The sequence below is a fragment of the Aedes albopictus genome, chromosome 2, assembly GCF_035046485.1.
Source record: "Aedes albopictus strain Foshan chromosome 2, AalbF5, whole genome shotgun sequence".
NCBI classification, from domain to species: Eukaryota; Metazoa; Arthropoda; class Insecta; order Diptera; family Culicidae; genus Aedes; species Aedes albopictus.
The window spans coordinates 273,201,546-273,223,645 of record NC_085137.1 but is presented as its reverse complement, the minus strand read 5'-3'; the positions used below and the strand labels follow the sequence as shown (position 1 = coordinate 273,223,645).

General features: G+C 42.5%; 1 protein-coding gene across 1 annotated transcript; it reads right to left on the bottom strand.

Moving 5' to 3' along the window:
• Positions 1-12,067: 12,067 nt before the first annotated feature.
• Positions 12,068-17,340, bottom strand: LOC134288089 (uncharacterized). The gene is made up of 2 exons (XM_062851811.1): positions 16,151-17,340; positions 12,068-12,433 (listed from the first exon to the last, which is right to left on the bottom strand). The coding sequence occupies exons 1-2, from the start codon at positions 17,321-17,323 to the stop codon at positions 12,281-12,283; spliced, it is 1,326 nt and encodes a 441-aa protein (XP_062707795.1). The 5' UTR covers positions 17,324-17,340; the 3' UTR covers positions 12,068-12,280.
• Positions 17,341-22,100: the final 4,760 nt, after the last annotated feature.

Below are 22,100 nucleotides of genomic sequence, written 5' to 3'. Positions count from 1 at the left end.
AGGGCATTGACTTGAGGCCAGCTCGCAGATTCTGAGTTGTAGAAATTTTTGATCATCAATTATATTTTCCTAGTATATGGGTCACCCACCCTATATCGTCATTTGGCAAAAACTGCCTAGTAGAAAGTTAATGTTTTCCGTCTTAATCTTTAGTTTAGACCCCAAACCAATCACCTAGGGCATTGACTTGAGGCCAGCTCGCAGATTCTGAGTTGTAGAAATTTTTGATTTTCAATTATATTTTCCTAGTATATGGGTCACCCACCCTATATCGTCATTTGGCAAAAACTGCCTAGTAGAAAGTTAATGTTTTCCGTCTTAATCTTTAGTTTAGACCCCAAACCAATCACCTAGGGCATTGACTTGAGGCCAGCTCGCAGATTCTGAGTTGTAGAAATTTTTGATTTCCAATTATATTTTCCTAGTATATGGGTCACCCACCCTATATCGTCATTTGGCAAAAACTGCCTCGTAGAATGTTAATGTTTCCCGTCTTAATCTTTAGTTTAGACCCCAAACCAACTACCAAGGGCATTGACTTGAGGCCAGCTCGCAGATTCTGAGTTGTAGAAATTTTTGATTTTCAATTATATTTTCCTAGTATATGGGTCACCCACCCTATATCGTCATTTGGCAAAAACTGCCTCGTAGAAAGTTAATGTTTTCCGTCTTAATCTTTAGTTTAGACCCCAAACCAATCACCTAGGGCATTGACTTGAGGCCAGCTCGCAGATTCTGAGTTGTAGAAATTTTTGATTTTCAATTATATTTTCCTAGTATATGGGTCACCCACCCTATATCGTCATTTGGCAAAAACTGCCTAGTAGAAAGTTAATGTTTTCCGTCTTAATCTTTACTTTAGACCCCAAACCAACTACCAAGGGCATTGACTTGAGGCCAGCTCGCCGATTCTGAGTTGTAGAAATTTTTGATTTTCAATTATATTTTCCTAGTATATGGGTCACCCACCCTATATCGTCATTTGGCAAAAACTGCCTAGTAGAAAGTTAATGTTTTCCGTCTTAATCTTTAGTTTAGACCCCAAACCAACTACCAAGGGCATTGACTTGAGGTCAGCTCACAAATTCTGAGTTGTAGAAATTTTTGATTTTCAATTATATTTTCCTAGTATATGGGTCACCCACCCTATATCGTCATTTGGCAAAAACTGCCTAGTAGAAAGTTAATGTTTTCCGTCTTAATCTTTAGTTTAGACCCCAAACCAATCACCTAGGGCATTGACTTGAGGCCAGCTCGCAGATTCTGAGTTGTAGAAATTTTTGATTTTCAATTATATTTTCCTAGTATATGGGTCACCCACCCTATATCGTCATTTGGCAAAAACTGCCTCGTAGAAAGTTAATGTTTTCCGTCTTAATCTTTAGTTTAGACCCCAAACCAACTACCAAGGGCATTGACTTGAGGCCAGCTTGCAGATTCTGAGTTGTAGAAATTTTTGATTTTCAATTATATTTTCCTATTATATGGGTCACCCACCCTATATCGTCATTTGGCAAAAACTGCCTCGTAGAAAGTTAATGTTTTCCATCTTAATCTTTAGTTTAGACCCCAAACCAATCACCTAGGGCATTGACTTGAGGCCAGCTTGCAGATTCTGAGTTGTAGAAATTTTTGATTTTCAATTATATTTTCCTAGTATATGGGTCATCCACCCTATATCGTCATTTGGCAAAATCTGCCTCGTAGAAAGTTAATGTTTTCCATCTTAATCTTTAGTTTAGACCCCAAACCAATCACCTAGGGCATTGACTTGAGGCCAGCTTGCAGATTCTGAGTTGTAGAAATTTTTGATTTTCAATTATAGTTTTCTATTATATGGGTCACCCGCCCTATATCGTCATTTGGCAAAAACTGCCTCGTAGAAAGTTAATGTTTTCCATCTTAATCTTTAGTTTAGACCCCAAACCAATCACCTAGGGCATTGACTTGAGGCCAGCTTGCAGATTCTGAGTTGTAGAAATTTTTGATTTTCAATTATATTTTCCTATTATATGGGTCACCCACCCTATATCGTCATTTGGCAAAAACTGCCTCGTAGAAAGTTAATGTTTTCCATCTTAATCTTTAGTTTAGACCCCAAACCAATCACCTAGGGCATTGACTTGAGGCCAGCTTGCAGATTCTGAGTTGTAGAAATTTTTGATTTTCAATTATATTTTCCTAGTATATGGGTCACCCACCCTATATCGTCATTTGGCAAAAACTGCCTAGTAGAAAGTTAATGTTTTCCATCTTAATCTTTAGTTTAGACCCCAAACCAATCACCTAGGGCATTGACCTGAGGCCAGCTTGCAGATTCTGAGTTGTAGAAATTTTTGATTTTCAATTATATTTTCCTAGTATATGGGTCACCCACCCTATATCGTCATTTGGCAAAAACTGCCTCGTAGAAAGTTAATGTTTTCCGTCTTAATCTTTAGTTTAGACCCCAAACTAACTACCAAGGGCATTGACTTGAGGCCAGCTCGTAGATTCTGAGTTGTAGAAATTTTTGATTTTCAATTATATTTTCCTAGTATATGGGTCACCCACCCTATATCGTCATTTGGCAAAAACTGCCTCGTAGAAAGTTAATGTTTTCCATCTTAATCTTTAGTTTAGACCCCAAACCAATCACCTAGGGCATTGACTTGAGGCCAGCTTGCAGATTCTGAGTTGTAGAAATTTTTGATTTTCAATTATATTTTCCTAGTATATGGGTCACCCACCCTATATCGTCATTTGGCAAAAACTGCCTCGTAGAAAGTTAATGTTTTCCGTCTTAATCTTTAGTTTAGACCCCAAACCAACTACCAAGGGCATTGACTTGAGGTCAGCTCGCAGATTCTGAGTTGTAGAAATTTTTGATTTTCAATTATATTTTCCTAGTGTATGGGTCACCCACCCTATATCGTCATTTGGCAAAAACTGCCTCGTAGAAAGTTAATGTTTTCCGTCTTAATCTTTAGTTTAGACCCCAAACCAATCACCTAGGGCATTGACTTGAGGCCAGCTCGCAGATTCTGAGTTGAAGAAATTTTTGATTTCCAATTATATTTTCCTAGTATATGGGTCACCCACCCTATATCGTCATTTGGCAAAAACTGCCTCGTAGAAAATTAATGTTTCCCGTCTTAATCTTTAGTTTAGACCTCAAACCAACTACCAAGGGCATTGACTTGAGGCCAGCTCGCAGATTCTGAGTTGTAGAAATTTTTGATTTTCAATTATATTTTCCTAGTATATGGGTCACCCACCCTATATCGTCATTTGGCAAAAACTGCCTCGTAGAAAGTTAATGTTTTCCATCTTAATCTTTAGTTTAGACCCCAAACCAATCACCTAGGGCATTGACTTGAGGCCAGCTTGCAGATTCTGAGTTGTAGAAATTTTTGATTTTCAATTATATTTTTCTATTATATGGGTCACCCACCCTATATCGTCATTTGGCAAAAACTGCCTAGTAGAAAGTTAATGTTTTCCATCTTAATCTTTAGTTTAGACCCCAAACCAATCACCTAGGGCATTGACCTGAGGCCAGCTTGCAGATTCTGAGTTGCAGAAATTTTTGATTTTCAATTATATTTTCCTAGTATATGGGTCACCCACCCTATATCGTCATTTGGCAAAAACTGCCTAGTAGAAAGTTAATGTTTTCCGTCTTAATCTTTAGTTTAGACCCCAAACTAACTACCAAGGGCATTGACTTGAGGCCAGCTCGCAGATTCTGAGTTGTAGAAATTTTTGATTTTCAATTATATTTTCCTAGTATATGGGTCACCCACCCTATATCGTCATTTGGCAAAAACTGCCTCGTAGAAAGTTAATGTTTTCCATCTTAATCTTTAGTTTAGACCCCAAACCAATCACCTAGGGCATTGACTTGAGGCCAGCTTGCAGATTCTGAGTTGTAGAAATTTTTGATTTTCAATTATATTTTTCTATTATATGGGTCACCCACCCTATATCGTCATTTGGCAAAAACTGCCTCGTAGAAAGTTAATGTTTTCCATCTTAATCTTTAGTTTAGACCCCAAACCAAGCACCTAGGGCATTGACTTGAGGCCAGCTTGCAGATTCTGAGTTGTAGAAATTTTTGATTTTCAATTATATTTTCCTATTATATGGGTCACCCACCCTATATCGTCATTTGGCAAAAACTGCCTCGTAGAAAGTTAATGTTTTCCATCTTAATCTTTAGTTTAGACCCCAAACCAATCACCTAGGGCATTGACTTGAGGCCAGCTTGCAGATTCTGAGTTGTAGAAATTTTTGATTTTCAATTATATTTTCCTATTATATGGGTCACCCACCCTATATCGTCATTTGGTAAAAACTGCCTAGTAGAAAGTTAATGTTTTCCATCTTAATCTTTAGTTTAGACCCCAAACCAATCACCTAGGGCATTGACCTGAGGCCAGCTTGCAGATTCTGAGTTGTAGAAATTTTTGATTTTCAATTATATTTTCCTAGTATATGGGTCACCCACCCTATATCGTCATTTGGCAAAAACTGCCTCGTAGAAAGTTAATGTTTTCCGTCTTAATCTTTAGTTTAGACCCCAAACTAACTACCAAGGGCATTGACTTGAGGCCAGCTCGCAGATTCTGAGTTGTAGAAATTTTTGATTTTCAATTATATTTTCCTAGTATATGGGTCACCCACCCTATATCGTCATTTGGCAAAAACTGCCTCGTAGAAAGTTAATGTTTTCCGTCTTAATCTTTAGTTTAGACCCCAAACCAACTACCAAGGGCATTGACTTGAGGCCAGCTTGCAGATTCTGAGTTGTAGAAATTTTTGATTTTCAATTATATTTTCCTAGTATATGGGTCACCCACCCTATATCGTCATTTGGCAAAAACTGCCTCGTAGAAAGTTAATGTTTTCCATCTTAATCTTTAGTTTAGACCCCAAACCAATCACCTAGGGCATTGACTTGAGGCCAGCTTGCAGATTCTGAGTTGTAGAAATTTTTGATTTTCAATTATATTTTCCTAGTATATGGGTCACCCACCCTATATCGTCATTTGGCAAAAACTGCCTCGTAGAAAGTTAATGTTTTCCGTCTTAATCTTTAGTTTAGACCCCAAACCAACTACCAGGGGCATTGACTTGAGGCCAGCTCGCAGATTCTGAGTTGTAGAAATTTTTGATTTTCAATTATATTTTCCTAGTATATGGGTCACCCACCCTATATCGTCATTTGGCAAAAACTGCCTCGTAGAAAGTTAATGTTTTCCATCTTAATCATTAGTTTAGACCCCAAACCAATCACCTAGGGCATTGACTTGAGGCCAGCTCGCAGATTCTGAGTTGTAGAAATTTTTGATTTTCAATTATATTTTTCTATTATATGGGTCACCCACCCTATATCGTCATTTGGCAAAAACTGCCTCGTAGAAAGTTAATGTTTTCCATCTTAATCTTTAGTTTAGACCCCAAACCAATCACCTAGGGTATTGACTTGAGGCCAGCTTGCAGATTCTGAGTTGTAGAAATTTTTGATTTTCAATTATATTTTCCTATTATATGGGTCACCCACCCTATATCGTCATTTGGCAAAATCTGCCTCGTAGAAAGTTAATGTTTTCCGTCTTAATCTTTAGTTAAGACCTCAAACCATCTACCAAAGACATTGACTTGAGGCCAGCTCGCAGATTCTGAGTTGTAAGAAATTTTAGATTTTCAATTATATTTTCCTAGTATATGGGTCACCCACCCTATATCGTCATTTGGCAAAAACTGCCTAGTAGAAAGTTAATGTTTTCCGTCTTAATCTTTAGTTTAGACCCCAAACCAATCACCTAGGGCATTGACTTGAGGCCAGCTTGCAGATTCTGAGTTGTAGAAATTTTTGATTTTCAATCATATTGTCCTATTATATGGGTCACCCACCCTATATCGTCATTTGGCAAAAACTGCCTCGTAGAAAGTTAATGTTTTCCATCTTAATCTTTAGTTTAGACCCTAAACCAATCACCTAGGGCATTGACTTGAGGCCAGCTTGCAGATTCTGAGTTGTAGAAATTTTTGATTTTCAATTATATTTTCCTATTGTCACCCACCCTATATCGTCATTTGGCAAAAACTGCCTAGTAGAAAGTTAATGTTTTCCGTCTTAATCTTTAGTTTAGACCCCAAACCAATCACCTAGGGCATTGACCTGAGGCCAGCTTGCAGATTCTGAGTTGTAGAAATTTTTGATTTTCAATTATATTTTCCTAGTATATGGGTCACCCACCCTATATCGTCATTTGGCAAAAACTGCCTCGTAGAAAGTTAATGTTTTCCGTCTTAATCTTTAGTTTAGACCCCAAACTAACTACCAAGGGCATTGACTTGAGGCCAGCTCGCAGATTCTGAGTTGTAGAAATTTTTTATTTTCAATTATATTTTCCTAGTATATGGGTCATCCACCCTATATCGTCATTTGGCAAAATCTGCCTCGTAGAAAGTTAATGTTTTCCGTCTTAATCTTTAGTTAAGACCTCAAACCATCTACCAAAGACATTGACTTGAGGCCAGCTCGCAGATTCTGAGTTGTAAGAAATTTTTGATTTTCAATTATATTTTCCTAGTATATGGGTCACCCACCCTATATCGTCATTTGGCAAAAACTGCCTCGTAGAAAGTTAATGTTTTCCGTCTTAATCTTTAGTTTAGACCCCAAACCAACTACCAAGGGCATTGACTTGAGGCCAGCTCGCAGATTCTGAGTTGTAGAAATTTTTGATCATCAATTATATTTTCCTAGTATATGGGTCACCCACCCTATATCGTCATTTGACAAAAACTGCCTAGTAGAAAGTTAATGTTTTCCGTCTTAATCTTTAGTTTAGACCCCAAACCAATCACCTAGGGCATTGACTTGAGGCCAGCTTGCAGATTCTGAGTTGTAGAAATTTTTGATTTTCAATTATATTTTCCTAGTATATGGGTCACCCAGTCTTAATCTTTAGTTTAGACCCCAAACCAACTACCAAGGGCATTGACTTGAGGCCAGCTCGCAGATTCTGAGTTGTAGAAATTTTTGATTTTCAATTATATTTTTCTATTATATGGGTCACCCACCCTATATCGTCATTTGGCAAAAACTGCCTCGTAGGAAGTTAATGTTTTCCGTCTTAATCTTTAGTTTAGACCCCAAACCAATCACCTAGGGCATTGACTTGAGGCCAGCTCGCAGATTCTGAGTTGTAGAAATTTTTGATTTTCAATTATATTTTCCTAGTATATGGGTCACCCACCCTATATCGTCATTTGGCAAAAACTGCCTCGTAGAAAGTTAATGTTTTCCGTCTTAATCTTTAGCTTAGACCCCGAACCAATCACCTAGGGCATTGACTTGGGGCCAGCTCGCAGATTCTGAGTTGTAGAAATTTTTGATTTCCAATTATATTTTCCTAGTATATGGGTCACCCACCCTATATCGTCATTTGGCAAAAACTGCCTCGTAGAAAGTTAATGTTTTCCGTCTTAATCTTTAGTTTAGACCCCAAACCAACTACCAAGGGCATTGACTTGAGGCCAGCTCGCAGATTCTGAGTTGTAGAAATTTTTGATTTTCAATTATATTTTCCTAGTATATGGGTCACCCACCCTATATCGTCATTTGGCAAAAACTGCCTCGTAGAAAGTTAATGTTTTCCGTCTTAATCTTTAGTTAAGACCCCAAACCAATCACCTAGGGCATTGACTTGGGGCCAGCTCGCAGATTCTGAGTTGTAGAAATTTTTGATTTCCAATTATATTTTCCTAGTATATGGGTCACCCACCCTATATCGTCATTTGGCAAAAACTGCCTCGTAGAAAGTTAATGTTTCCCGTCTTAATCTTTAGTTTAGACCCCAAACCAACTACCAAGGGCATTGACTTGAGGCCAGCTCGCAGATTCTGAGTTGTAGAAATTTTTGATTTTCAATTATATTTTCCTAGTATATGGGTCACCCACCCTATATCGTCATTTGGCAAAAACTGCCTCGTAGAAAGTTAATGTTTCCCGTCTTAATCTTTAGTTTAGACCCCAAACCAACTACCAAGGGCATTGACTTGAGGTCAGCTCACAAATTCTGAGTTGTAGAAATTTTTGATTTTCAATTATATTTTCCTAGTATATGGGTCACCCACCCTATATCGTCATTTGGCAAAAACTGCCTAGTAGAAAGTTAATGTTTTCCGTCTTAATCTTTAGTTTAGACCCCAAACCAACTACCAAGGGCATTGACTTGAGGCCAGCTCGCAGATTCTGAGTTGTAGAAATTTTTGATCATCAATTATATTGTAACCCGTCAGCCTTGCGAGTTTCCCGGTGACAAGTAAAAATGGCTTAAGCGCCACTCCCGAGGGAGACCACTTACCAAGATTGATGGTTGCCCGACCTTATTGAGACCCTTCAGGGTAGGGTTCAAGTTTTTCCCAAATGAATGGGCGGGAAACGAGCTGGCTGATCAGGGAAGCGAAATGCCTCACGACCGAAGTCGTGCAAATAAAGAAATTGGTGTACGTGAAATTGATTTCCGCCGGCGACAAAGTAAGGCTCGCGACGGTTATCATCACGGGAAAACAAGACTCAAACACCTCGAACGAATCTGCGTTCGATTGAAGAAATGTCCCTCGGTTGGATTCAGGGCCAACCTCCCCAGAAAATTACCTCAAAACCTAAAAAAACGACCGGAAACGTGAAACTGCTTCTACATTTACCTCTTCAGATCTCTCCCACTAAAAATAACGACTCAACGACACTTATGCACAAACTACCCATTTATTCGATCGCATTGAAATCCAATTCCATATCTATTTCAGTTCATTTATTACAATTTCCATCCCTTTGCTTCTTCTACTTTATCGATATCAATTCATTTAACCTAGGCCTAGCTAATTCATTCCCTCAGAAAACTCTCTCTAACCTCTCTCTTCTCTTTGTGCGGTAAAATGATTTACTGTGCGGTGCGACTTTCGGTGTTCATTAGCAAAAACGTGCACTTCATTGCAGCCGACTACGTCGCATAAGCGGGCGAACGGTAGGGCGCGGGAAAAAATATCGGTGGGGCCACGCTAGGGTTTGACCAGACTAGGGGCGAAAATCACCATGCGCATGGGAAAAAATGATCAGAGTACTCACGGTTTGATCTTACTTGTGTGGAGGCATCGGCGGTCGCTTGTTGCTACTGCTGGCGAGTCACGTGATTGACACGCGGTGACTCCTGCTCCGGGTGTTCTCCTACCGGATCATACGGTGGCCGTGCTCAACGGCGCCTCACACGAGGTTCGTGGTCTTCTCCGACGGGATACAGCCGTCGACTCACTGGTCGTCACCAGCGGTGGCGTCGAGGTAGCGAGCGTGCTCCTCACGCGGGGGACTCCGGTTCGAAACCGGTCGGTGCTCACTCCAAAAACTTTTTCTTCACGAAAACTTCACTCCTTCACTGTATCACGGTATGGTTGCCGATATGAAACCGGACTCGAATGTTGCCGCCCTGCCACCGGCCCACGTGTATCGCCGGGCCAAACTCCGAAGCTGGAAAGCGGGGTCGAAAACGGTCGCTGACTTTGGGGGTGTGGTGTGACGGGCCTCGCAACTTGCCACGAACCTATTCAAAGAAAACCGTTGCACGGCACGTGACTTCACCACACTAATGTCACAATATGGTACACCTATATTACCTGTCGCATCCAGGGTTCTACACACGCACTTAAAAACCGCCTTTCGCACAATCGCACTATGGCACTAAACTTGCCTAACTTGCTATTTGAGGGAATTGAAAGAAAATCTAAATTAGCAAACTTCAAAGTAATTTCACGTTTCACTAAGTTCACCTTGAACTTCACACCACGGCGCGGAACTTTACTGGGACCGATCTCGCCTCTTCCGCAGTCCAGAACGAAGTGGACGAGTCAAGTTCTAAGATCCTCAGAATAGGCGCGAGATGTGAAAATCTTCGTCGCCGGAAATTACGCGAAATCCACGAAGTGGAATTTCGCGAAGGTCAAAAATCGCCTTCACACACACCACTTTCTCTACCCGTCCGGAGAAAGCATTCCATTTCCCTCTGAAGACCCGATCAATCAACTCGTATCCCTCCCGAACATCAATAAAAGAATTGAGGGGTCAACGATACTTGAACCCCGGTCGATGCCCGAAGCACAGACTCGATTTTAGATTTGGCTGTCGCTTTACGCTCGGCGCCAGAATTACACAGGGCACTCATTCTGTTTTTGGTATGCGGAGTGGAGCAAATGAACACATGAACTCTTATTCGATTTCACTCAACCTGAGTGGAATATTTACAGGGGGTAATTCAATGGACTAGTTCAAATTCTGTACAACTTTATTTATTAATACATTTTCTATTTCAAATATTCGTGGTACCGCCACATCATTCCTCACTAAATTTTCGAAAATTTGATTGGTGTTGAATAACCATTCAAAAACCAATCAAATTTTCGAAGGTCATTCGATAATGCTTTTGTTATTACTTCCGACCTCCGGGGTCATATGTGTTCATCGTCAAAATTTGACTCATCCTCTATTTACAGGTCATGAAAGAATTATCATGCCTGCCACTGACCATCAGCGTTTTACAACTCCGGTCTCCAGCAGAAATCAGAAACTAATCACAAAAAGCAAATCAAAATTTCATTAAACTAGAAATTTACATCTACTATTTACAAAAGAAAATTCTAACTATCTACAAAAGAAAAATATTTAAAAGGCAACTCTCGGAAAATAGAAAAAAGGAGAAAAAATGATACTGTCTTGATCAAACAAATAAACTGAAACTACAAAGTCAGACTGTTGGCAACACATTCAAACATTTACAAAATACTAAAATATCCTAATAATTCACATCAACTTAGAAAATCTCAAAATAAAATAACATAACACACTACAAAAACTACTATAAAAAGAATTCAACACCAACCTCAGTGTAACAACTAAGAAACACGGTGTGATTTCTCCCGAAAAACTATCACCGAAGTGAAAAACGTTAGCTAGCCGGTGAGATTGAATGTAATCCTAACCCCAGGTCTCTACCCGAGAACGACGGATTCATTCAATCATCACCTTAAATGGGGGTCTGTTTCACTTCAACGATCAACTACCCAGAACACCTTCCAGAAAGCGCTAATCGTAAATGTGAAACTCAAAAACATAAACTAGGATTTTTCTAACCGTCAGACAACGCCGACAACGAAAATATCCCGAAAAAGAACAACATACTATAAAAAAATTCCATCCGTGCATCCCTCGTGCGCAAAATAAATTCACTCAAACATTCATCCCATTCATTCAAATCACACATTCTGCCAACACTGCTGATGAACAAAAACAAAGTTTTACGGATCGGTGGAGAAAAATGTGGAAACTCGGTTCGGTTGTGAAAAGTTTAAGTTAATTATTGTGAAAACGGTGCGAAAATTGGTGAATTATGTGTTGCTGTGCCGGTGAAACTAGATGGATAGTATAAAAAAACGTCGTTCCATCGGAAGATGTAAGTAAAGAGAGCAATTTTTGTGTTTGTTTCGTTCGCAGGTGAACCACTTCAGCTGCCGACGTAGAAGATCGTTGCTGGGGACGGTGCCAAAAATAAACACATCGACCAGAAATTGTCGATATAGAAGAATGTGATGTAGTGGATTACCTACTAGGAAGGAGATGAACGGAATCTAATCAAAACAAAACTATGTTGGATCGGAAAAAGGATTAATGCAACGGAAATGCATCGAAACTGGAGAAATGAGGAATACTGCAAACTACATGGAAATGAGGAGACTGGAGGACGGCAGTTAATTTGAAAAATACTAAATGATTGCAACGAGAAAATATATCAACAAAAGAAAAAGGTAAATAAAACGTTCTAATTGGAAAATATACGTATAAAATTTCAAAAAATTAATGCTTCAATTCGACTTTTAGGTACAAACTTCAATAAACTACGGGAATATGTACGAACTATGGAAAAATTGGAGAAAAGATGACTTAAAACTACAATCATATGGAATTTATTCGAAAAACGCAATCATGGGAAAATTAAAGGAAAAATCGTGAGTGAATTTAATTTATTTACAATATTTAATATAGGATTTCACTCACTAACAAACTAACTTAACTACTATTTACATGGAATATTTACAATGAAACGTTTCGTTTCGCGTCAAATTCGACAGAATTGACGATTTTTCAACCCGTAGTGGTGTTTTTAGGGGAAACTAGTTTCTCGTTGTCACTCATTGAGATTTTTTCATAGCTTTTGAACATTTTAGTGAAATTTGGATCTCAATCCAAGTACTTTCGGTCCAGTTTTACAACCTTTCCGATTTCCTCTTCATGGTTCGACAAAATCGAAGTAATTTTACCCCGCAGGTGTTTTCTTCTCGATTCGTACTCATCGTAATCGGTAGTTGCTCGTAAAGAGGCACATAGCTTGAACTTCATTTAATTGTTTAGATGAGCCGAAGAGGCGTTCAGCTTTTTCAGCTGATCGGCAAAGAAAACCCCAATTCGCTTGCCTGAGTTGTCCTCCAGCTCATAGGAATGGGAACCAAGAACCTTCCTCACGACACAGGGCTCAAATTTGGGAGCGAGTTTCTTGCAAAACCCTTTCCCTTTGTCTGAGAGATCAAAGGTCTTCTTCAGCACCCTTTCCCCAGCAACATATCGCGGACAGCTAACGTTGGATCGCAGATTGTAGGTCTTCTCGTGTTTCTTATAGGCGACCGAAAGGTTCGTCTTCACCTCTTCGAACAGCTTTTTCCTCTCCTTGGCTTCTTCGGTTTCATCCGTCTTGTCCGGTTTGAAATTGTCTCTAATCTGAGCGTACTCTCGTCCATCTGACACCTGGTTCCTTCCAAACACAACAAAGTAAGGGCTGTATTTCGTGGACTCGTGCACTGCGGTACGGATCGCGTTCGCGATGCCCTGGATCCCATCTGCCCAGTGCTTATGATCCTTTTTTAAGGTTGCTCGGATCGCCGTCGGTGTTGTTGACTTGCGGATGATAGGCAGGGGTCAACCAGTGGTTGACGCCGTACGCTTTCAGCAGATCCTTAAACACCCTGGACACGAACTGACTTCCGTTATCCGTGAGAATGATCTCCGGAACTCCAAACAGTCGGAAAATCATGTTCTCGACGAATTCTGCCAAAGGTTCTGCTTTAGCCTCTCTGAACGGCTGGACGAGCACGAACTTGCTGAACACGTCCGTAGCGACTAGCAGACAGGTGCTACGATTTCGGCCGGACGCTGGTAGTGGCCCAATGTAGTCCAACGTGACGAATTGCCACGGGTACTCCACCGGCTTTTGCGACCCCATCGGAGGCGTAACATTTTTATTTCCCGCTTTACTTGTCTGGCAACTTAGGCACTCTCTACAAAATTTCCGAACCTGCTGGTTCATCTTTGGCCAGACGTACCGTTCCTTGAGGGCGGCTACGATCTTTTCGAACCCGAAGTGGGCCTTGTTATGTTCTTCCCGAACGATGGACTCCCTCTCTGACTCGGTCGGTAATTGCTTCCACGAAAATCGCGGGTCGTTCTGACGGTTAGTACCCTTCACGTACTTCCATATTTTCCCGTCTATTACACGGTATTCCCCGTACTTCATCGGATCTGCGAGGATATTCGACACCAGTTCGTCGTAGTCCGGATCCGGCTGGATCACCCTCACCGTCTCGATTGACCTGGACAAGCAGTCCGCGGTTATATTGTTCTTCCCTTTGCGGTACTTGAGTTCGATGTCGTAAGATTGGATTCGAAGGGCCCACCGTAGGAGTTTGGAATTCCCAGACTCCGCTCCGATCTTGAAGAGCCACAGTAGACTTCTTGCATCCGTTACCACCTTGAACCGAGTGCCTTCAACGTAGTGCCTGAAATTGTCGATGGCCAGCAGGACTCCAAGACACTCCTTCTCCACTGCCGAGTACTTCCGCTGGGTGCAGCTGAGCTTCTTGCTGAAGTATCCGATCACTCTCGTTTCTCCATCTTGCTCCTGGACAAGCGCAGCTCCGACGGCATTATCGGAGGCGTCTGACTCGATAGCGAACGGCTTCGTGAAGTCTGGATTGGCTAGAATTGGGGCCGAGATCAGTACTGATTTCAGCTCGTTGAACGCTGCTTCCGCTTCTTCCGACCAGGTGAACTTCTTCTTGTCCTTCTTCAGGAGATCCGTGATCGGGGCCGTCACTCTGCTGTAGTTCTGGATGAACTTCTGGTAGAACCCAGCCAGGCCCATCAGTCTTCGGATGTCCTTCACCGATTTAGGGCGAGCGTAGTCCAGAATCGGTTGAATCCTGGAAAGGTCGATGGACACTCCGCGCTCGGTCAACAAGTACCCTAAGTACATCACCTGCTTCCTACAAAATCTTGATTTTTCCAGGGAAATTGTTAGTTTAGCCTTCTTCAACCGTTCTGCTACTATCTCAAGGAGTCGAAGGTGTTCTTCCAAAGTTTCCGTGGCAATCACGATGTCGTCTAGATACACGAAGACGAAGGGTTGAAGGTCAAACCCGATGACCTTGTTCATCAGGCGACACATCGTGAAGGGCGCGTTGGTTAGGCCGAACGGACAGACCTTGAAGCGGAACAAACCTTTGGACGTCCGGAACGCGGTATAGTTCCTGCTCTCCTCTTTCAAGGGAATTTGAAAATAGGCATCCTTCAGATCTATTATAGAGTAATATTTCGCGTGTCCCAGTCTATGGAAGATGTCCTGCATGTTCTGCATAGGATACGCGTCCTTGACGGTCATCGCGTTGATCCTACGGGAGTCAAGGCAGACACGAATCTTCCCGTTTGACTTCTTCACCGGGACCAGCGGATTGGTCCACTCGCTATAACACTCCTCAATCACTCCGAGTTCCTTGAAGCGCTCGATCTCCGCATCTATCTCCTTCTGGATAAAAGGGGAACATTTGTAGATCGGTTGGTTCCTCGGCTTGGCGTCCTCCTTCAGCACAATTTCGTGATGAATCAGGTCGGTTTGACCTAGCTTCCCTGGCGCTGTAAATTCGAACCTCTTTACGGTTTCGATCAGTCTCTCCCTTTCGCTCTCTGTCAATTCATGCTCCGTTTCGATGCTTTCTGGTACCGGTTCTGCCGGGATCTCAAATGTCGGCAGATCTAGGGTCTTATCCGGTTCTCTATCCTCCACTCTCAGTAGTTCGCTGGTTGGCTCAATGTTGAAACAAAGGTACGGTCCTGCTACGGTATTCAGTGTCTCAATCCGTTCAGGTCCGTTTCCAACGTCGATCATTGGCTGAATCCCAAAGCATTCCCAGAAATCTGCTCCAAGAATCAGAGATCTGGAAATCTGTGGCACGATGATGGTTGGAACCACCCGTGTCATTCCTTTATAAGTGAATGGGATATTCAGGTATCCTAAGCACCTATACTCTGTTCCGTCGGCTGTACTGACCCGGACGGCCGCCGAATGTACTTTCAAACCGTACTGCTCTGCCAAACTAGAAGAGTTGATTACGCTAATTCCCGCGCCGGAGTCTAAAAGCGCGTCTATCTCGGTCTCAAAAACCTGCACTCGAATGTGTGGACATTTCGTCACACTCACCCGAATGTGATGGATCTGTTTCAAAGAGTCAAAGTCTAAATGCGTCTTGATTGGTTTGGGAACCATTTTAACCTGAGGAGCGTTTCGATTCCCGTTGACACTCCTCTTGTTTAGTTTCCCTGGTTGAATGTGGGTCGGTGTGCTGAACACCTTTCGCAACAGCGGATTGTCCTTCCAAGGTTTCCGCATCCGTAGCAGAATATCACTTTGGGCCTGGGGCATTCCCTCCATCCATGGCCGTTCTGCTGGCAATTCCAGCAGGCTCGTTGACCCGGTTGAACTGCTCCGTCAGGCTTTGGCTGGCTCGAACTCTGTTGACCATTCGGCTGACTCTGGATTGATGGCTTGTTCTCCCTGGTCGGGCGCGGTCGCATAGCGTTGATCGTCGCTGAATCCTCGCTATCGTACTCCTCGTCATCGTCTACTTCCACATTGTGGACCACTCGTCGTGGTTCTCCAGGTTGCTGAAGGCTCGGATCCGCTGCGTCAATCCGGTGATTGAGTTTGACCAGCTGATGCAGGTCGTTCACGTCCACGATGGATATTTTCGACCGGTAGTGCTGCCTCATGTTGTCCCAGATGACCTCAAACTTTCTCGTCCTCGACAGTGGCTTCGACAGCATTCGGTTGAGCTTCTCGATCTCGGTGACGAATGCGATGAACGATTCTCCTCGCTGCTGCTTCCTTTCCTGGATCCTCTGGCGAATTCCCTGGTCCTGGTTAGGGTTTCCGAAGCGGAACTTGATGAGCCTTTCGAACGTCGGCCAATCCTCGAACTCGTCCACAAAGGTGAAAAACCAGTCGGATGCCGGTCCTTCCAGCAGCAGATGGATGTCCCTCAGAAGCTGTCGTTCCGGAACTCCCTCAAGCTCTGCGATTTTGTTCAGCTTGTACAGGAAGTTCTCTACCGTCACTGATCTGGAGTCTCCGCTGAATCTGAGCTTCCACTTCTCCACTCTGTTGAGGTGGTCTCGCATCCCATAATCTCGACAACGAGCTCGTCTGTCGTCGTGATCCTGTCCACGTCTCTGGAACCCTTCCCTTCTTCGGGAAGCAAAACTACCGCCGTCTGAATCGTCTGAGTCGTCTCGTTCTCTCGTGTTCCTCATCGCCCTCTGCTGCTCCTGGGCTACCTCATAATGACGGGAGGTCTGTCCTCTTCCGCATTCGGCCGCTCTTTCCGTTTCCACCGGTTCAGCTGGGCCGAATAATCCGGATAAACGTGGCCGAACCATTTCTCTTTCCGGTTCTTGTCCAACTACCTGCTGCGTACCCTGTCGCTCTTTCAGTAACCTACTGACGTTTTTCAGCAAGCCGAAAAGTTCGTCTTCTTCGGTTGAGATATTCGGAGTCGTTCGGTTCGGTGCTCCAATCGAATCCCGAGCAGCTACGATGCGTTGGTGCTCCGCTGTGCCACCGGTTTGCGCTATCGGTGGCTCACGCTCCGTCAACATCTTTGTCACACTTTCAAGCATCCTTTCCATGTGGTTCATCCGTGCATGCACATCCTTTCCTAGTCCGCCCGTTGTGTCGTTTGGAACCTGATCCTTCGGTGTCATCTCCGCTACCTTCGGTACGGTCCCGGTTGCCTTAGGAGTGCTGCTGTTCGGAAACTGTTCCGTCTGACCTGCCCTACTTCTATCTGCGTCGTTAAGCACGTCGTTGATTTTCTCTACATACTCAGAAGCTGGTGGCTCTATTTTATACACTTTCATACACTCCCCGATACGACGCACTAGATTACGCTTTAACTGCATTTCACCCTCCTGGCCAGCTACGCACCTTTTCGCCCGGTAATAATAATGTAACAACCGAGAAATAAACCGTTGTTCCAAACCACAACGTTCAACCGCACTAACCAGATCCGTTATCCTTCCATCGATATGGTCGTACTCCTCAGAGATGCTGTACGGTGAAGGATAATTTTGCATATTTTTGAGATCCGCTTTGAACAATGTTCGCAGGTATCTCTGCTTACTTGGAAGATCAAGAACTGCAATTTTCTCGTCTAAAACGCCTCGTATGAGAAGTTCGTAATCAACTTCCTCCAAATTCAAATGCTCGGCGTATGGAAACTTATCCATTTTCAAATTCTGAGAGTGCAAAAAATCGATGTAAAAAGAAACAAAATCGAGGAATGATACTTTAGCACTTACTTAACGAATTCAAAAACACTTCATATAATACAGAATCAAGTCCAAAAAAAAATTATTGCTTATTTAAACTAACTTATTCTACAAAAAATAAGATAAAACAAGAATATGGGAAAAAAATAAAGACAAATGAAAATTAGAGTATTTTTGCTCACAAAAACTAAAAAACCGCTACAAAAATGAGTTGTGTTTTGCCAATTCTGTTGGGCGCCAAATGTAACCCGTCAGCCTTGCGAGTTTCCCGGTGACAAGTAAAAATGGCTTAAGCGCCACTCCCGAGGGAGACCACTTACCAAGATTGATGGTTGCCCGACCTTATTGAGACCCTTCAGGGTAGGGTTCAAGTTTTTCCCAAATGAATGGGCGGGAAACGAGCTGGCTGATCAGGGAAGCGAAATGCCTCACGACCGAAGTCGTGCAAATAAAGAAATTGGTGTACGTGAAATTGATTTCCGCCGGCGACAAAGTAAGGCTCGCGACGGTTATCATCACGGGAAAACAAGACTCAAACACCTCGAACGAATCTTCGTTCGATTGAAGAAATGTCCCTCGGTTGGATTCAGGGCCAACCTCCCCAGAAAATTACCTCAAAACCTAAAAAACGACCGGAAACGTGAAACTGCTTCTACATTTACCTCTTCAGATCTCTCCCACTAAAAATAACGACTCAACGACACTTATGCACAAACTACCCATTTATTCGATCGCATTGAAATCCAATTCCATATCTATTTCAGTTCATTTATTACAATTTCCATCCCTTTGCTTCTTCTACTTTATCGATATCAATTCATTTAACCTAGGCCTAGCTAATTCATTCCCTCAGAAAACTCTCTCTAACCTCTCTCTTCTCTTTGTGCGGTAAAATGATTTACTGTGCGGTGCGACTTTCGGTGTTCATTAGCAAAAACGTGCACTTCATTGCAGCCGACTACGTCGCATAAGCGGGCGAACGGTAGGGCGCGGGAAAAAAGATCGGTGGGGCCACGCTAGGGTTTGACCAGACTAGGGGCGAAAATCACCATGCGCATGGGAAAAAATGATCAGAGTACTCACGGTTTGATCTTACTTGTGTGGAGGCATCGGCGGTCGCTTGTTGCTACTGCTGGCGAGTCACGTGATTGACACGCGGTGACTCCTGCTCCGGGTGTTCTCCTACCGGATCATACGGTGGCCGTGCTCAACGGCGCCTCACACGAGGTTCGTGGTCTTCTCCGACGGGATACAGCCGTCGACTCACTGGTCGTCACCAGCGGTGGCGTCGAGGTAGCGAGCGTGCTCCTCACGCGGGGGACTCCGGTTCGAAACCGGTCGGTGCTCACTCCAAAAACTTTTTCTTCACGAAAACTTCACTCCTTCACTGTATCACGGTATGGTTGCCGATATGAAACCGGACTCGAATGTTGCCGCCCTGCCACCGGCCCACGTGTATCGCCGGGCCAAACTCCGAAGCTGGAAAGCGGGGTCGAAAACGGTCGCTGACTTTGGGGGTGTGGTGTGACGGGCCTCGCAACTTGCCACGAACCTATTCAAAGAAAACCGTTGCACGGCACGTGACTTCACCACACTAATGTCACAATATGGTACACCTATATTACCTGTCGCATCCAGGGTTCTACACACGCACTTAAAAACCGCCTTTCGCACAATCGTACTATGGCACTAAACTTGCCTAACTTGCTATTTGAGGGAATTGAAAGAAAATCTAAATTAGCAAACTTCAAAGTAATTTCACGTTTCACTAAGTTCACCTTGAACTTCACACCACGGCGCGGAACTTTACTGGGACCGATCTCGCCTCTTCCGCAGTCCAGAACGAAGTGGACGAGTCAAGTTCTAAGATCCTCAGAATAGGCGCGAGATATGAAAATCTTCGTCGCCGGAAATTACGCGAAATCCACGAAGTGGAATTTCGCGAAGGTCAAAAATCGCCTTCACACACACCACTTTCTCTACCCGTCCGGAGAAAGCATTCCATTTCCCTCTGAAGACCCGATCAATCAACTCGTATCCCTCCCGAACATCAATAAAAGAATTGAGGGGTCAACGATACTTGAACCCCGGTCGATGCCCGAAGCACAGACTCGATTTTAGATTTGGCTGTCGCTTTACGCTCGGCGCCAGAATTACACAGGGCACTCATTCTGTTTTTGGTATGCGGAGTGGAGCAAATGAACACATGAACTCTTATTCGATTTCACTCAACCTGAGTGGAATATTTACAGGGGGTAATTCAATGGACTAGTTCAAATTCTGTACAACTTTATTTATTAATCCATTTTCTATTTCAAATATTCGTGGTACCGCCACAATATTTTCCTAGTATATGGGTCACCCACCCTATATCGTCATTTGACAAAAACTGCCTAGTAGAAAGTTAATGTTTTCCGTCTTAATCTTTAGTTTAGACCCCAAACCAATCACCTAGGGCATTGACTTGAGGCCAGCTTGCAGATTCTGAGTTGTAGAAATTTTTGATTTTCAATTATATTTTCCTAGTATATGGGTCACCCAGTCTTAATCTTTAGTTTAGACCCCAAACCAACTACCAAGGGCATTGACTTGAGGCCAGCTCGCAGATTCTGAGTTGTAGAAATTTTTGATTTTCAATTATATTTTCCTAGTATATGGGTCACCCACCCTATATCGTCATTTGGCAAAAACTGCCTCGTAGAAAGTTAATGTTTCCCGTCTTAATCTTTACCCCAAACCAACTACCAAGGGCATTGACTTGAGGCCAGCTCGCAGATTCTGAGTTGTAGAAATTTTTGATTTTCAATTATATTTTCCTAGTATATGGGTCACCCACCCTATATCGTCATTTGGCAAAAACTGCCTCGTAGATAGTTAATGTTTTCCGTCTTAATCTTTAGTTTAGACCCCAAACCAATCACCTAGGGCATTGACTTGAGGCCAGCTCGCAGATTCTGAGTTGTAGAAATTTTTGATTTCCAATTATATTTTCCTAGTATATGGGTCACCCACCCTATATCGTCATTTGGCAAAAACTGCCTCGTAGAAAGTTAATGTTTCCCGTCTTAATCTTTAGTTTAGACCCCAAACCAACTACCAAGGGCATTGACTTGAGGCCAGCTCGCAGATTCTGAGTTGTAGAAATTTTTGATTTTCAATTATATTTTCCTAGTATATGGGTCACCCACCCTATATCGTCATTTGGCAAAAACTGCCTCGTAGAAAGTTAATGTTTTCCGTCTTAATCTTAAGTTTAGACCCCAAACCAACTACCAAGGGCATTGACTTGAGGTCAGCTCACAAATTCTGAGTTGTAGAAATTTTTGATTTTCAATTATATTTTCCTAGTATATGGGTCACCCACCCTATATCGTCATTTGGCAAAAACTGCCTCGTAGAAAGTTAATGTTTTCCGTCTTAATCTTTAGTTTAGACCCCAAACCAATCACCTAGATCATTGACTTGAGGCCAGCTTGCAGATTCTGAGTTGTAGAAATTTTTGATTTTCAATTATATTTTCCTATTATATGGGTCACCCACCCTATATCGTCATTTGGCAAAAACTGCCTCGTAGAAAGTTAATGTTTTCCATCTTAATCTTTAGTTTAGACCCCAAACCAATCCCCTAGGGCATTGACTTGAGGCCAGCTTGCAGATTCTGAGTTGTAGAAATTTTTGATTTTCAATTATATTTTCCTATTATATGGGTCACCCACCCTATATCGTCATTTGGCAAAAACTGCCTAGTAGAAAGTTAATGTTTTCCGTCTTAATCTTTAGTTTAGACCCCAAACCAATTACCTAGGGCATTGATCTGAGGCCAGCTTGCAGATTCTGAGTTGTAGAAATTTTTGATTTTCAATTATATTTTCCTAGTATATGGGTCACCCACCCTATATCGTCATTTGGCAAAAACTGCCTCGTAGAAAGTTAATGTTTTCCGTCTTAATCTTTAGTTTAGACCCCAAACTAACTACCAAGGGCATTGACTTGAGGCCAGCTTGCAGATTCTGAGTTGTAGAAATTTTTGATTTTCAATTATATTTTCCTAGTATATGGGTCACCCACCCTATATCGTCATTTGGCAAAAACTGCCTCGTAGAAAGTTAATGTTTTCCGTCTTAATCTTTAGTTAAGACCCCAAACTAACTACCAAGGGCATTGACTTGAGGCCAGCTCGCAGATTCTGAGTTGTAGAAATTTTTGATTTTCAATTATATTTTCCTAGTATATGGGTCACCCACCCTATATCGTCATTTGGCAAAAACTGCCTCGTAGAAAGTTAATGTTTTCCGTCTTAATCTTTAGTTTAGACCCCAAACCAACTACCAAGGGCATTGACTTGAGGCCAGCTTGCAGATTCTGAGTTGTAGAAATTTTTGATTTTCAATTATATTTTCCTAGTATA

What these genes read in the sequence shown, in the direction of transcription:
- LOC134288089 (XM_062851811.1), bottom strand. Translation starts at nt 17,323, where the DNA reads ATGCAGTTAAAGCGTAATCTAGTGCGTCGTATCGGGGAGTGTATGAAA. An exon ending in CGAGGACGAGAAAGTTTGAG is followed by an intron (nt 12,434 to 16,150) that starts GTCATCTGGGAC and finishes AATTAAATGAAG; the next exon opens with TTCAAGCTATGTGCCTCTTT.